Here is a 16,750-nt window from a genome sequence, read left to right as displayed (position 1 = left end):
GTCAATTGGGAGGTAAGTTTGAATGGAGAAAAACTGGAGGAAGTAAAGTGTTTTAGATATCTGGGAGTAAATCTGGCAGCAGATGGAACCATGGAAGCGGAAGTAAATCATAGGGTGGGGGAGGGGGCGAAAATCCTGGGAGCCTTGAAGAATGTGTGGAAGTCGAGAACATTATCTCGGAAAGCAAAAATGGCTATGTTTGAAGGAATAGTGGTTCCAACAATGTTGTATGGTTGCGAGGCATGGGCTATGGATAGAGTTGTGTGAAGGAGGGTGGATGTGCTGGAATTGAGATGTCTGAGGACAATATGTGGTGTGAGGTGGTTTGATCGAGTAAGTAATGTAAGGGTAAGAGGGATGTGTGGAAATAAAAAGAGTGTGGTTGAGAGAGCAGAAGGGGTGTTTTGAAATGGTTTGGGCACATGAAGAGAATGAGTGAGGAAAGATTGACCAAGAGGATATATGTGTCAGAGGTGGAGGGAACGAGGAGAAGTGGGAGACCAAATTGGAGGTGGAAAGATGGAGTGAAAAAGATTTTGAGTGATCGGGGCCTGAACATGCAGGAGGGTGAAAGGCGTGCAAGGAATAGAATGAATTGGAGCGATGTGGTATACCGGGGTCGACGTGCTGTCAATGGATTGAACCAGGGCATGTGAAGCTTCTGGGGTAAACCATGGAAAGTTCTGTGGGGCCTGGATGTGGAAAGGGAACTGTGGTTTCAGTGCATTATTGCATGACAGCTAGAGACTGAGTGTGAACGAATGGGGCCTTTGTTGTCTTTTCCTAGCACTACCTTGCACACATGAGGGGGGAGGGGGATGTTATTCCATGTGTGGCGAGGTGGCGATGGGAATGAAAAAAGGCAGACAGTGTGAATTGTGTGCATGTGTATATATATGTATGTGTCTGTGTGTGTATATATATGTGTACATTGAGATGTATGGGTATGTATATTTGCATGTGTGGACGTGTATGTACATACATGAGTATGGGGGTGGGTTGGGCCATTTCTTTCGTCTGTTTCCTTGCGCTACCTCACAAACACGGGAGACAGTGACAAAGCAAAAAAAAATATATATATGTATATATTTATATATATATATATATATATATATATATATATATATATATATATATATATATATATCTTTTTTTATCATATTTAATCGCCTGAGCCAGGTACTTATTCTACTGACCAACCCCTAGGGCTCGACGAAAAGCTGGGTTGACTATGGACCAAGAGTTGAACCTATGCGCTTGCCCCTGAGTGCCCTGTGAATACGTCACATTCAGGAACGCTAACCACTACACCACAGATGTTCATATTGATGTCATTTAACATTTGACATACGTATTGAGTTTCAACTCTACTAAATACAGGAGTGCTGCAGCAAAGAACATGCAGATACAAATCCCAATCCTCGTTCTTTCACCCTGTTCCAGAATATCTACTTAATGGACTAATAGGGAGAGAGGGTGTCCATTAATGTCATAAGTCCATTAAATCGAATGTAACTTAATTGAAATGTAGCTGAAGAAAAGTTTTAACTGAAAGAGAAAAGAGAGGCCTTTGGGCTGTACATACAAGGAAAGAGTGCTAATGACTGGGAGATGTATATATGAGAAAGTGGCAGGAAATCAAGAGGATGGTGCAGGAGTTGAAAAAGAGGGCAAATGCGAGTTGGGGTGAGACAGTATCATTAAACTTTAGGGATAATATAAAAACGTTCTGGAAGGAGGTAAATACTTTATCAAATTATCATCAATTAATGTACTGGATTATCATTTGTCTGGTCCATCAAATCCAAAATCCGTTACATCAGGGTCTGTTAAATTGAGGGAGTACTATACTCTTATTAAGAGGAATAATTATCCATCTGACTCAAACATATCCTAACATTCTTACATAAAATAATCCAAATGTCTTTTACACTTACTTCAGTAGTTCTTTTTCCCGTTGCTCCAGTTGTAGCATAGCTGCTGACAACTCAAGGTACAAGTCATTAGCTATCACCAGCTTCCGTTCCCAGTGTTCACGAATGTCCTGCAATCAACAAAAGAACATGTTGAATTTTACTTCAAAAACCAGTGAATTATTCAATCGTATATTTCAAAAGCCTATACAATACTCGTTAATAAAAACTAATCTAACCTGTGCATGCTTGAGTTCATCATGACGCCGTTTCACCAAGTCTTCCTCGATACGTGGTATGTGTGACCCTCTGGAATTCATAGATGCCATCTGTTGCCGAATTTCTGCTTTCCATGACATCTGTAGAAGTCAGAATTGTATCAAATGGTAAACATATATAGATATAATAATAAAAGTAATAAAAATAATGATAATAATAATAATAATAATAATAATAATAATAATAATAATAAAAGCAAAAATGGGTATGTTTGAAGGAATAGTGGTTCCAACAATGTTGTATGGTTGCAAGGCGTGGGCTATGGATAGAGTTGTGCGCAGGAGGATGGATGTGCTGGAAATGAGATGTTTGAGGACAATGTGTGGTGTGAGGTGGTTTGATCGAGTGAGTAACGTAAGGGTAAGAGAGATGTGTGGAAATAAAAAGAGCGTGGTTGAGAGAGCAGAAGAGGGTGTTTTGAAGTGGTTTGGGCACATGGAGAGGATGAGTGAGGAAAGATTGACCAAGAGGATATATGTGTCGGAGGTGGAGGGAACAAGAAGAGGGAGACCAAATTGGAGGTGGAAAGATGGAGTGAAAAAGATTTTGTGTGATCGGGGCCTGAACATGCAGGAGGGTGAAAGGAGGGCAAGGAATAGAGTGAATTGGAGCGATGTGGTATATCGGGGTTGACATGCTGTCAGTGGATTGAATCAAGGCATGTGAAGCGTCTGGGGTAAGCCATGGAAAGCTGTGTAGGTATGTATATTTGCGTGTGTGGACGTATGTATATACATGTGTATGGGGGGGGTTGGGCCATTTCTTTCGTCTGTTTCCTTGCGCTACCTCGCAAACGCGGGAGACAGCGACAAAGTATAAAAAAGAAAAAAAAAAAAATAATAATAATGATCCCTGGGGATAGGGGAGAAAGAATACTTCCCACGTATTTCCTGCGTGTCGTAGAAGGCGACTAAAAGGGGAGGGAGCGGGGGGCTGGAAATCCTCCCTTCTCATTATATTTTTTTTTTTTAATTTTCCAAAAGAAGGAACAGAGAAGGGGGCCAGGTGAGGATATTCCCTCAAAGGCCCAGTTCTCTGTTCTTAACGCTACCTCGCTATTGCGGGAAATGGCGAATAGTTTGAAAGAAAGAAAGAAAGAAAGAATAATAATAATAATGATAATAATAATAATAATAATATAATAATAATAATAATGATAATAATAATAATAATAATAATAATAATAATAATAATAATAATAATGATAATAATAATAATAATAATAATAATAATAATAATAATGATAATAATAATAATAATAATAATAATAATAATAATAATAATAATATCAATGAACCAAATCAAAGTACCAACCCTAAACAAGCTCACCAGTCTATCAGCGAGAGCCAAGTCTCTGAATATGGGCACTCCTGGGTCAACTCAAGCTGAGTTACAAGCTGTTCAACAGTCTAGGCCTCTCACAGCTGTGTTGCATGGTACCCATTTACCTACCAACCGCAGGAGTAATGAAGCTAATGATGATAATAATAATAGCACAAATAAGCATAATAAAACATTAATAATGATAAAAGAGATGCAAGAAAAAAAAACATACAACAAATGCACAGTTAGCTATCTTTCCCATACTTGAATCAAAGTCCTACTTACAGGTCTCACAATCTCAAATGCAGCAGATCTTAATGCCATTTCCATATTCATTTCTCCTCATCCCTATTAATTCTTCCTCTTCTTTTCTTTTCTCATATTCAAATGACTTCTTCCTTAATATATGAAAAAAGCTCATCCCCATTTTTGATAATTCACCTCATTCTGAACAGTCATGAGGTCTCTTACTAGTCTCATGCCCCGTCTTGTAATTTCTCTTTGGACCATCCAAAAAGCATTTCTTTCTCTGGACACAAGTAAGGCTTATGGTCCTGATGGCATCCATCCCCTAGTACTGAAAGAGCGTGCCTCTAAACTTCCACCTGTGCTTGCTTGTCTATTCCATTTCAATTTAAAAACCAAAACTTTTCCTTCTCCTTGGAACTATGCATTGATTGATCCCATCCCTACAAAGGGTGACTGTTCTGACCCCTCTAACAATAGTCCAATTACTCTGACATCTACCATTTCTAAAGTCTTTGAATCCCTCATCAATTCTCATATCCTTAGACTACTCAAAACTAACAGTCTTCTCTCTGATCACCAGTATGGCTTCCATAAGGTGAAGTCCACTGGTGATATTCTTTCCTATCTTACGAATGTCTGGTCATCAACCCTGAAAGATTTTAGCAAGTCATGTAGTTGCTCTAGACGTATCTAAGGCTTTTGACAGAGTGTGGCATTGGGGTTTCATCTCTGAGCTCCCCTCTTTTGGCTTCCCTCCCTCACTTTGTTCCTTCATATTTAACTTTCTCTCCAGCTGATCTATCTTTGTGGTTGTTGATGGATCAGCCTCCTCCCTTTTCTCCACCAACAGTGGTGTCCATCATGGTTCTGTCCTGTCCTCTGCACTTTTTCTCCATTTTTCAACAAATTCCACTCCACAAATAATCCAATTCACTCATACACTGACTACTCAACATCCTTCAATTCTGCTCCCTCTTCTCTCACTCGATCTGCATCTCATCTTGACACAGCTTCCTAAATAAACTAAGACTAGGATAGGATATCTTAGTGGGGTATGCAAAATCCTGTTAAGTTTAATGTCTCCATGAACCAATATCTACCCATCTCTCTATCAAAAACTCCTCACAACTCTCGTTTCTCCTATGACAGATCTATTATTCCACCTCTTGACTCTATGAAGATACTTGGTATTACCATAACATCCACATTTTCTTGGAAACACCACATTATAGGAATAGCTAAATCTGCCTCTTAAGAATCTGGGTGTCCTGTTTAGATGTTGAAACTTCTCTCCTGAACAGCTACTCCATTTATACAAGGGACTGATTCATCCTTGTATGGAGTAATGCTTTAACATTTGGGGTGGTTCTATCTCTGCATCCTTACTTGACAAGAGTCGAAAGCGGTCCAACTTATAAAGTGTCCCAGCCTAACTTCCAAACTTGACCCCCTTGCCATAAGCCACTATGTTAGTTCACTTTACCTCTTCTATATATATTACTGTGATTTTTGCTCCCAAGAGTTGGCTGCTTGTGTACCCACATCACGAGCTAGACCATGCAATACTCGGCAAGCTGCTGAATCAAATGATTACTGTGGGGTCATCAGCAACTCAAGGGTGGGCCATTTTGATACCTGCTTTTTCCCTACACATCGAAGCTTTAGAACTCTCTCTCATGTCTTTCCCAATACCTATGACCTGGCACACTTCAAAAGACAAGTTTTTCACTTCCTCCAAAATTCGAAAATACTTTCTCCTGTCTTTTCTTTTTCCATTTCATAATTCTCTATATTTCAATTAGGGCCTGGCTTTGATGCAGACTTTTGTCCTTGACTGTAGCCTTCAACATAAAAAAGCATACTCTAGTTATATGTAGTATAAGCAGCAATGTCATTTCAAATATCTTCAAAGAGTGGCTTCTACCATCACCACAGTCATTTCTACCTCCATTACTTCACCAGTTACCAGTTACGTAGCATTTATGGATCTGGAGAAGGCATGTGATGGGGTGGATAGAGATGCTTTGTGAAAGGTTTTAAGAGTATATATATATAGTGAGGGAGATAAGTTGCTAGAAGCCGTGAAAAGTTTTTACCAACGATGTATGGCATGCGTACGAGTAGGAAGAAAGGAAAGTGACTGGTTCTCAGCAAATGTCGGTTTGCGGGAGGGGTGCATGATGTCTCCATGGTTGTTCAATTTGTTTATGGATGGGGTGATTAGGGAAGTGAATTCAAGAGTTTTGGAGAGAGGGGCAAGTGTGCAGTTTGTTCTGGATGAGAGGGTTTGGTAAGTAAGTCAGTTGTTGTTTGCTGATGATACAGTGCTAGTGGCTGATTCGGGTGAGAAACTGCAGAAGCTGGTGACTGAGTTTGGTAAAGTGTGTGAAAGAAGAAAGCTGAGAGTAAATGTGAATAAGAGCAAGGTTAATAGGTTCAGTAGAGTTGAAGGACAAGTTAATTGGGAGATAATTTTGAATGGAGAAAAACTGGAGGAAGTGAAGTGTTTTAGATATCTGGGAGTGGATTTAGCAGCGGATGGAACCATGGAAGCGGAAGTGAGTCACAGGGTGGAGGAGGGGGCGAAAGTTCTGGGAGCGATGAAGAATGTGTGGAATGCAAGAACATTATATCGAAGAGCAAAAATGGGTATGTTTGAAGGAACAGTGGTTCCAACAATGTTATATGGTTGCGAGGCGTGAACCATAGATGGGGTTCTGCAGAGGAGGGTGGATGTTTTGGAAATGAGATGTTTGAGGACAATATGTGGTGTGAGTTGGTTTGATCGAGTAAGTAATGAAAGGGTAATAAAAAGGGTGTGGTTAAGAGGGCAGAAGAGGGTGTATTGAAATGGTTTGGTCACATGGAGAGAATGAGTGAAGAAAGATTGACGGAGAGGATATATGTGTCAGAGGTGGAGGGAATGAGGAGGAGTGGGAGACTAAATTGGAGGTGGAAGGATGGAGTGAAAAAGATTTTAAGTGATCGGGGCCTGAACATACAGGAGGGTGAAAGGCGTGCAAGGAATAGAGTGAACTGGGATGATATTGTATACCGGGGTAAACATGCTGTCAATGGATTGAACCAGGGCATGTGAAGTGTCTGGGGTGAACCATGGAATGTCTGTGGTGCCTGGATGTGGAAAGGGAGCTATGATTTCAGTGCATTACACATGACAGCTAGAGACTGCGTGTGAACGAATGTGGCCTTTTTTTGGCTGTTCCTGGCGCTGCCTCACTGAAGGGGTGGGGGGGATGCTATTTCATGTTTGGTGGGGTAGCGACGTGAATGAATGAAGGCAGCAAGTATGGATATGTACATATGTATATATGTATTGTGTCTGTGTTCGTATATGTATGTATATGTTGAAAAGTATACGTATGTATGTGTGCATGTGTGGGCATTTATGTGTATACACGTGTATTGGTTGGGTTGGGCCATTCCTTGTCTGTTTCCTTGCACTAACTCGCTAACATGGGACACAGAGGTTAAGTATAATGAATATGAATAACAGATTTTTCTGACAAAGAAAACTGTAATATCAGTATTGAGTTTATAAGAGCAAACACTTATGGGTAGTTGCAATTGTCCTATTATTGTCTTAATCTTATGCAACTGGAATAAGGAAGCATCATAAAAGACTGCTAATCCTTCAGATCCTTTAAATTATATTGTATCAAGGCATCATTAAAGCATTCAAAATTATTATAGAGGACATATATACCTAAAGTTTGTTTCATTTCTGGGTAGGAAGATGAAAAGCCACAAGACACTCATATATTACAGTAATGCATTCTTTTAATACTGCAAAAGGTGTCAGCATACAGTATTCACTTATGAAATCCATATGCCTTTGTCCATACACGGACGAAGCATGATAGTAATAACAGTATTTCTGTTTAGCAATATATATTGTAAACAGCTCCATTGCCTGGCAACAATGGGGCACATCTTTAGGTGTTCAAGACAGTCATGACTGTGAGGCAGCAAAAATGACATTCCTAACCCTTAAATGTTTCCTTCTAATCCTTGGATGTGACTATCTAAATTTCTTTACATGGAATGATGAATTTGCTCTCACCATGCATCTTAAAAAATTTACATCAGGTTCAGTAAGTCAAAATTATGGAAATACGCACACAAACAGTCTGTCTTGATTCATAGCTCATCTGTCCATGCATCCAGATTCATTACAAACAAGCATGGCCTCTCCTCAAATGCTTTCCTCTGCCAGGTTTTTTGCTACATACTGAATATTTTCCTTGTCTCAAAAATATTTTTGACCATCCCAAAATGAGTAAGAGACTAGCATCTAGTAAGATATGCCAGCAACATGAAAAACTATCAGTGTTAATGTAAACTGGATGAGTTACTTAAACATTAGAGGGGATAAACTCCTATCAACTGAGTGCTTTATTGTGCCATATCATGATAATTCTTGATGTATTCAAGTAAAACTCGAAACAGCAAACCTTACTATGGTGACAAAATACTTCCAGAAACAAAGAGATTAATACACAGGTATTTTCTCCGTAAATATACACAAAGATGCTCAGGGTTTTACCTTATATAAGAGTTCAAATGCTGTGGTGCTCACATAGTTCATCTGTCCATGCATTCAGATTCATTATTTACAAACATGGTGTCTACTCACTTGCCTTTTCACCAACTGCTTAGGTCATTAGCTAAATACTGAACACTTTCTCATTTAAAACTATTTTTTGGACCAACCAAAAAGTAGTAAAACCCCAGCATCCAGTAAGTTGTGCCAATGACAGAAAAATTACTGGTGTTACCATAGACCTGGATGTGCTATTGTGACATAAGAATGGATAACATTATTCAATGTATTAAGGTAAGATAGAACAGTGTTCTGTATTGTATGGGAGAAAGTATGTACAGAAATATTAAGAGACTGAAATTAAGAAACAAAAATTTTGTGTAGTACACATCAAAACACTCATATATAAGTTACATATGAGTCCAGACACTGGCGCTCAAACAGACTTCCTCTGTTCACGTGTGTAGAATCGACATAAACAAATAACTTGGTCCTCAGCACTCCCACGCTCTCTTCCACCACCTTTTTTATAGTTGTGTTTCAACTTTGGGGTCCCATTTATCATAAAAGTCCAAACTTTTCTGCATGGAATGCATCTCAAGCTCACTTTGTGGCTAAGAACAGAAGGCAGTTTAAGAGTTAGTAAGGTGTTTCCATTAAATATCTATGACTCTAAAGTTTCCCACAAGCCTAGAATTTTATTACTTCCTATACAACCAATTCAAACTTTGTTTTTAGACATTTTACATGTGAGAATTTCAATCTTATTATTAAAAACAGAAATATGATAAAGAGAAATTAATGACTCACCTGAGTTTTAAAATACGTTTCTGGAGGAGTACTACGAATTTCAACTGCTGCAATATCCAGGTGCATCAAAATGTATTTGAATGATGGCCTGTTCCTGGGTTTGCTGTTCCAACACATCTGAACAATTAATCTAAAGCCATCGGGACATGTGGAGGGGATGGGTAGATGAAGAGAGTTGGAACCCACACCGTATATGATAGCAGAATTATCTACATCACGGTAGGGGATTTCACAAGTTAGCAACTCCCATAATACTACACCAAAAGACCTAGAAGAAATAGAAATAAAGCTAAATTCCTTGATTTGGTGCATAAGGTTTTCAAAAAATATTCCTGCCTACATTAAAATTTTGACATGTTGCAAAGTGAATGAGTATCTAATTACAAAAATATACTTTCTGATGAACTACAATGATTTTATGGCTTTGTCAACTTCACAGACATATCCAAATGAGCTATAAACTAAGTTTTGCTTAGGATCCTTAACTGCTTTGCACTCTTCAAATGTCAGAACTTTTATTATCATATTTTGGGAGCAGCTGCATGAGTGTGTTAGTGGTTTTGATGCACAAGACCAAGTCATAGCGATGGGTGATTTGAATGCAAAGGTAAGTAATGTGGCAGTTGAGGGAATAATTGGTATGCATGGGGTGTTCAGTGTTGTAAATGGAAATGGTGAAGAGCTTGTAGATTTATGTGCTGAAAAAGGACTGGTGATTGGGAATACCTGGTTTAAAAAGAGAGATAAACATAAATATATGTATGTAAGTAGGAGAGATGGCCAGAGAGCGCTTTTGGATTACGTGTTAATTGATAGGGGCGCGAAAGACAGACTTTTGGATGTAAATGTGCTGAGAGGTGCAACTGGAGGGATGTCTGATCATTATCTTGTGGAGTCAAAAGGTGAAGATTTGTATGGGTTTTCAGAAAAGAAGAGAGAATGTTGGGGTGAAGAGAGTGGTGAGAGTAAGTGAGCTTGGGAAGGAGACTTGTGTGAGGAAGTACAAGGAGAGACTGAGTACAGAATGGAAAAAGGTGAGAACAAAGGAGGTAAGGGGAGTGGGGGAGGAATGGGAGGTATTTAGGGAAGCAGTGATGGCTTGCGCAAAAAATGCTTGTGGCATGAGAAGAGTGGGAGGTGGGCAGATTAGAAAGGGTAGTGAGTGGTGGGATGAAGAAGTAAGATTATTAGTGAAAGAGAAGAGAGAGGCATTTGGACCATTTTTCCAGGGAAATAATGCAAACGAGTGGGAGATGTATAAAAATAAGAGGCAGGAGGTCAAGAGAAACGTGCAAGAGGTGAAAAAGAGGGCAAATAAGAGTTGGGGTGAGAGAGTATCATAAAATCTTAGGGAGAATAAAAAGAAGTTTTGGAAGGAGGTAAATAAAGTGCATAAGACAAGGGAATCAATGGGAACTTCAGTGAAGGGGGCTAATGGGGAGGTGATAACAAGTAGTGGTGATGTGAGGAGATGGAGTGAGTATTTTGAAGGTTTGTTGAATGTCTTTGATGATAGAGTGGCAAATATAGGATGTTTTGGTCGAGGTGGTGTGCAAAGTGACAGGGTTAGAGAAAACGATTTGGTAAACAGAGAAGAGGTAGTAAAAGCTTTGCGGAAGATGAAAGCCGGCAAGGCAGCGGGTTTGGATGGTACTGCAGGGGAATTTATTAAAAAAGAGGGTGACTGTATTGTTGACTGATTGGTAAGGTTACTTAATGTATGTATGATTCAGGGTTAGTGAGAGGACAAGAGCAAGGGAAGGAGTAGCACTACTCCTGAAACAGGAGTTGTGGGAGTATGTGATAGAATGTAAGAAAGTAAATTCTAGATTAATATGGGTAAAACTGAAAGTTGATGGAGTGAGATGGGTGATTATTGGTGCATATGCACCTGGGCATGAGAAGAAAGATCATGAGAGGCAAGTGTTCTGGGAGCAGCTGAATGAGTGTGTTAGTGGTTTTGATGCACAAGACCGGGTTATAGTGATGGGTGATTTGAATGCAAAGGTAAGTAATGTGGCAGTTGAGGGAATAATTGGTATACATGGGGTGTTCAGTGTTGTAAATGGAAATGGTGAAGAGCTTGTAGATTTATGTGCTGAAAAAGGACTGGTGATTGGGAATACCTGGTTTAAAAAGCGAGATATACATAAGTATACATATGTAAGTAGGAGAGATGGCCAGAGAGCATTATTGGATTACGTGTTAATTGACAGGCGCGCGAAAGAGAGACTTTTGGATGTCAATGTGCTGAGAGGTGCAACTGGAGGGATGTCTGATCATTATCTTGTGGAGGCAAAGGTGAAGATTTGTATGGGTTTTCAGAAAAGAAGAGAGAATGTTGAGGTGAAGAGAGTGGTGAGAGTAAGTGAGATTGGGAAGGAGACTTGTGTGAGGAAATACCAGGAGAGACTGAGTACAGAATGGAAAAAGGTGAGAACAAAGGAGGTAAGGGGAGTGGGGGAGGAATGGGATGTATTTAGGGAAGCAGTGATGGCTTGCGCAAAAGATGCTTGTGGCATGAGAAGCATGGGAGGTGGGTTGATTAGAAAGGGTAGTGAGTGGTGGGATGAAGAGGTAAGATTATTAGTGAAAGAGATGAGAGAGGCATTTGGACCATTTTCCAAGGGAAATAATGCAAATGAGTGGGAGATGTATAAAAGAAAGAGACAGGAGGTCAAGAGAAAGGTGCAAGAGGTGAAAAAGAGTACAAATGAGAGTTGGGGTGAGAGAGTATCATTAAATTTTAGGGAGAATAAAAAGATGTTCTGGAAGGAGGTAAATAAAGTGCGTAAGACAAGGGAGCAAATGGGAACTTCAGTGAAGGGGACTAATGGGGAGGTGATAACAAGTAGTGGTGATGTGAGAAGGAGGAGTGAGTATTTTGAAGGTTTGTTGAATGTGTTTGATGATAGAGTGGCAGATATAGGGTGTTTTGGTCGAGGTGGTTTGCAAAGTGAGAGGGCTAGGGAAAATGATTTGGTAAACAGAGAAGAGGTAGTAAAAGCTTTGCGGAAGATGAAAGCTGGCAAGGCAGCACGTTTGGATAGTACTGCAGTGGAATTTATTAAAAAAGGGGGTGACTGTATTGTTGACTGGTTGGTAAGGTTATTTAATGTATGTATGATTCATGGTGAGGTGCCTGAGGATTGGCAGAATGCTTGCATAGTGCCATTGTACAAAGGCAAAGGGGATAAGAGTGAGTGCTCAAATTACAGAGGTATAAGTTTGTTGAGTATTCCTGGTAAATTATATGGGAGGGTATTGATTGAGAGGGTGAAGGCATGTACAGAGCATCAGATTGGGGAAGAGCAGTGTGGTTTCAGAAGTGGTAGAGGATGTGTGGATCAGGTGTTTGCTTTGAAGAATGTATGTGAGAAATACTTAGAAAAGCAAATGGATTTGTATGTAGCATTTATGGATCTGGAGAAGGCATATGATAGAGTTGGTAGAGATGCTATGTGGAAGGTATTAAGATTATATGGTGTGGGAGGCAAGTTGTTAGAAGCAGTGAAAAGTTTTTATCGAGGATGTAAGGCATGTGTACATGTAGGAAGGGAGGAAAGTGATTGGTTCTCAGTGAATGTAGGTTTGCGGCAGGGGTGTGTGATGTCTCCATGGTTGTTTAATTTGTTTATGGATGGGGTTGTTGGGGAGGTGAATGCAAGAGTTTTGGAAAGAGGGGCAAGTATGCAGTCTGTTGGGGATGAGAGAGCTTGGGATGTGAGTCAGTTGTTGTTCGCTGATGATACAGCGCTGGTGGCTGATTCATGTGAGAAACTGCACAAGCTGGTGACTGAGTTTGGTAAAGTGTGTGAAAGAAGAAAGTTAAGAGTAAATGTGAATAAGAGCAAGGTTATTAGGTACAGTAGGGTTGAGGGTCAAGTCAATTGGGAGGTAAGTTTGAATGGAGAAAAACTGGAGGAAGTAAAGTGTTTTAGATATCTGGGAGTAGATCTGGCAGCAGATGGAACCATGGAAGCGGAAGTAAATCATAGGGTGGGGGAGGGGGCAAAAATCCGGTGAGCCTTGAAGAATGTGTGGAAGTCGAGAACATTATCTCCGAGAGCAAAAATGGCTATGTTTGAAGGAATAGTGGTTCCTACAATGTTGTATGGTTGAGAGGCGTGGGCTATGGATAGAGTTGTGCGCAAGAGGGTGGATGTGCTGGAAATGAGATGTTTAAGGACAATATGTGGTGTGAGGTGGTTTGATCGAGTAAGTAATGTAAGGGTAACAGAGATGTTTGGAAATAAAAAGAGCGTGGTTGAGAGAGCAGAAGAGGGTGTTTTGAAATGGTTTGGGCACATGGAGAGAACGAGTGAGGAAAGATTGACCAAGAGGATATTGGAGGTGGAGGGAATGAGGAGAACTGGGAGACCAAATTGGAGGTGGAAAGATGGAGTGAAAAAAATTTTGAGTGATCGGGGCCTGAACATGCAGGAGGGTGAAAGGCGGGCAAGGAATAGAGTGAATTGGATCGATGTGGTATACCGGGGTCGACATGCTGTCAATGGATTAAATCAGGGCATGTGAAGCGTCTGGTGTAAACCACGGAAAGCTCTGTGGGGCCTGGATGTGGAAAGGGAACTGTGGTTTCGGGCATTATTGCATGACAGCTGGAGACTGAGTGTGAGCAAATGGGGCCTTTGTTGTCTTTTCCTGGTGGTGCCTCGCGCACATGAGGGGGGAGGGGGATGTTATTCCGTGTGTGGCAGGGTGGCGATGGGGGTGAGTAGGGGAAGACAGTGTGAATTGTGTGCATGTGTGTATATGTGTGTGTCAGTGTGTGTATATATGTGTGTACGTTGGGATGTGTAGGTGTGTATGTTTGCATGTGTGGACGTGTGTGTGTGTGTGTGTGTGTGTGTGTGTGTGTGTGTGTGCATGTGTGTGGGGGTGGGTTGGGCCATTTCTTTTGTCTGTTTCCTTGCGCTACCTCACAGGCGCGGGAAACAGCGACAAAGCAATATAAAAAAAAAATGAAATGATTCATGGTGAGGTGCCTGAGGATTGGCGGACTGCTTGCATAGTGCCATTGTACAAAGGCAAAGGGGATAAGAGTGAGTTCTCAAATTACAGAGGTATAAGTTTGTTGAGTATTCCTAGGAAATTATATGGGAGGGTATTGATTGAGTGGGTGAAGGCATGTACAGAGCATCAGACTGGGGAAGAGCAGTGTGGTTTCAGAAGTGGTAGAGGATGTGTGGATCAGGTGTTTGCTTTGAAGAATATATGTGAGAAATACCTAGAAGAGCAAATGGATTTGTATGTAGCATCTATGGATCTGGAGAAGGCATGTGATAGAGTTGATAGAGATGCTATGTGGAAGGTATTAAGAATATATGGTGTAGGAGGCAAGTTGTTAGAAGCAGTGAAAAGTTTTTATCGAGGATGTAAGGCATGTGTACATATAGGAAGAGAGGAAAGTAATTGGTTCTCAGTGATTGTAGGTTTGCGGCAGGGGTGTGTGATGTCTCCATGGTTGTTTAATTTCTTTATGGATGGGGTTGTTAGGGAGGTGAATGCAGGAATTTTGGAAAGAGGAGCAAGTATGCAGTCTGTTGTGGATGAGAGAGCTTGGCAAGTGAGTCAGTTGTTGTTCGCTGATGATACAGCGCTGGTGGCTGATATGGGTGAGAAACTGCAGAAGCTGGTGACTGAGTCTGGTAAAGTGTGTGAAAGAAGAAAGTTGAGAGTAAATGTGAATAAGAGCAAGTTATTACAGTAGGGTTGAGGGTCAAGTCAATTGGGAGGTAAGTTTGAATGGAGAAAAACTGGAGGAAGTGAAGTGTTTTTGATACCTGGGAGTGGATTTGGTAGCGGATGGAACCAGGGAAGCGGAAGTGAATCATAGGATCATAGGGTGGGGGAGGGGGCAAAAATTCTGGGAGCCTTGAAGAATGTGTGGAAGTCGAGAACATTATCTCCGAAAGCAAAAATGGGTATGTTTGAAGAAATAGTGGTTCCAACAATGTTGTATCGTTGCGAGGTGTGGGCTATGGATAGAGTTGTGCGCAGGAGGGTGGATGTGCTGGAAATGAGGTGTTTGAGGGCAATATGTGGTGTGAGGTGGTTTGATTGAGTAAGTAATAATAGGGTAAGAGATATGTGTGGTAATAAAAAGAGTGTGGTTGAGAGAGCAGAAGAGGGTGTTTTGAAATAGTTTGGTCAAATGGAGAGAATGAGTGAGGAAAGATTGACCAAGAGGATATATGTGTCAGAGGTGGAGGGAACGAGGAGAAGTGGGAGACCAAATTGGAGGTGGAAAGATGGAGTGAAAAAGATGTTGAGTAATCGGGGCCTGAACATGCAGGAGGGTGAAAGGCGTGCAAGGAATAGAGTGAATTGGAACGATGTGGTATACTGGGGTCGACGTGCTGTCAATGGATTGAACCAGGGCATGTGAAGCATCTGGGGTTAACCATGGAAAGTTCTGTGGGGCCTGGATGTGGAAAGGGAGCTGTGGTTTCAGTGCATTATTACATGACAGCTAGAGACTGAGTGTGAACGAATGGGGCCTTTGTTGTCTTTCCTAGCGCTACCTCGCACACATGAGGGGGGAGGGAGTTGGTTATTCCATGTGCGGCGAGGTGGCGATGGGAATGAATAAAGGCAGACAGTATGAATCACGTACATGTGTATATATGTATACGTCTGTGTGTGTATATATATGTATACATTGAGATGTATAGGTATGTATATTTGCGTGTGTGGACATGTATGTATATACATGTGTGTGTGGGGGGTTGGGCCATTCTTTCGTCTGTTTCCTTGCGCTACCTCGCTAACACGGGTGACAGCGACAAAGCAAGATAAATAAATACAAAATATTATCTATCTATTTATATCTCTGGTGCCTGTTCATATCTGAAGCTCCCTGAAAGGGATGGCAATGGCAACAGTCTCTCAATAACTAGTGAACTCCAGTGCCACTTCTTAGCCTTTATGCCTTACCCTTAACGGACCACTGGCAGAAGGCAAGTCTAGTGCAGTGCTTGCAGAGGTTCCAACCTAATCTTACCGACTACTTCTACCCAAAGCTTCCGCCAAATGTTCCTACCTAATGTTTCTACCTAATGCTCCTACTCAAATGTTCCTACTTACTGCTTCCATCTATTGCTCCTACCATTTTGCCAAAAGGCAGGGATAGCATACAGTGCTTACCGGAGCAAAATCTAGAGTTGCAAAAAATGAGTGAGAGAGTAACGAGTCTTGTAGTGTTTATGACAAAGAGACTGTAAGTTTGAGGACAGAATGCCAGTAGTCCAGGAGTGGGTGAAGCAGAAAGAAAAGACACCTAACTGGGTCACAGGATTGCAACTTGACAACCACTAAAGTGCTGGCTCACTATGCAGCAGTACTTACCCTCCCAATATCCTGGCAGGTAGTATTGGTAATATACCTCCCTGGTCATTGGCTGCCTACCAACTACTATCTATCTATCTAATCTTTGTCCATGATGCTCATTCCCTTTGGAAACTCCCTCAAGGGGGTGGCCACGGCAAAAGAGTCTACATAACTGATGAACTCCACTGCAGCTTCTTAGCCTTTAACATCTCACCCTTAAAAGGCCACTGGTAGAGGGCAACTACAGTGCAGAGTTTTCAGAGGT

At 41.0% G+C, this 16,750-nt stretch overlaps 1 protein-coding gene across 14 annotated transcripts in view; it reads right to left on the bottom strand.

Annotated features, from left to right (window-relative positions):
* The window catches only part of wnd (Mitogen-activated protein kinase kinase kinase 13 wallenda), a 436,263-nt gene that overhangs the window by 55,554 nt on the left and 363,959 nt on the right, over positions 1-16,750 (bottom strand). For all 14 annotated transcript variants that reach the window (XM_071659723.1, XM_071659719.1, XM_071659722.1 and 11 more), the window contains 3 exons: positions 9,136-9,403; positions 2,153-2,272; positions 1,938-2,044 (listed from right to left, as the gene is read on the bottom strand). In XM_071659723.1, coding sequence (XP_071515824.1) covers positions 1,938-2,044; positions 2,153-2,272; positions 9,136-9,403 — 495 coding nt within the window. The remainder of the gene's footprint in view (positions 1-1,937; positions 2,045-2,152; positions 2,273-9,135; positions 9,404-16,750) is intronic.

This window comes from Panulirus ornatus, chromosome 68 (genome assembly GCF_036320965.1).
Source record: "Panulirus ornatus isolate Po-2019 chromosome 68, ASM3632096v1, whole genome shotgun sequence".
Lineage (NCBI taxonomy): Eukaryota > Metazoa > Arthropoda > Malacostraca > Decapoda > Palinuridae > Panulirus > Panulirus ornatus.
This window is presented reverse-complemented; position numbering and strand designations above follow the sequence as displayed.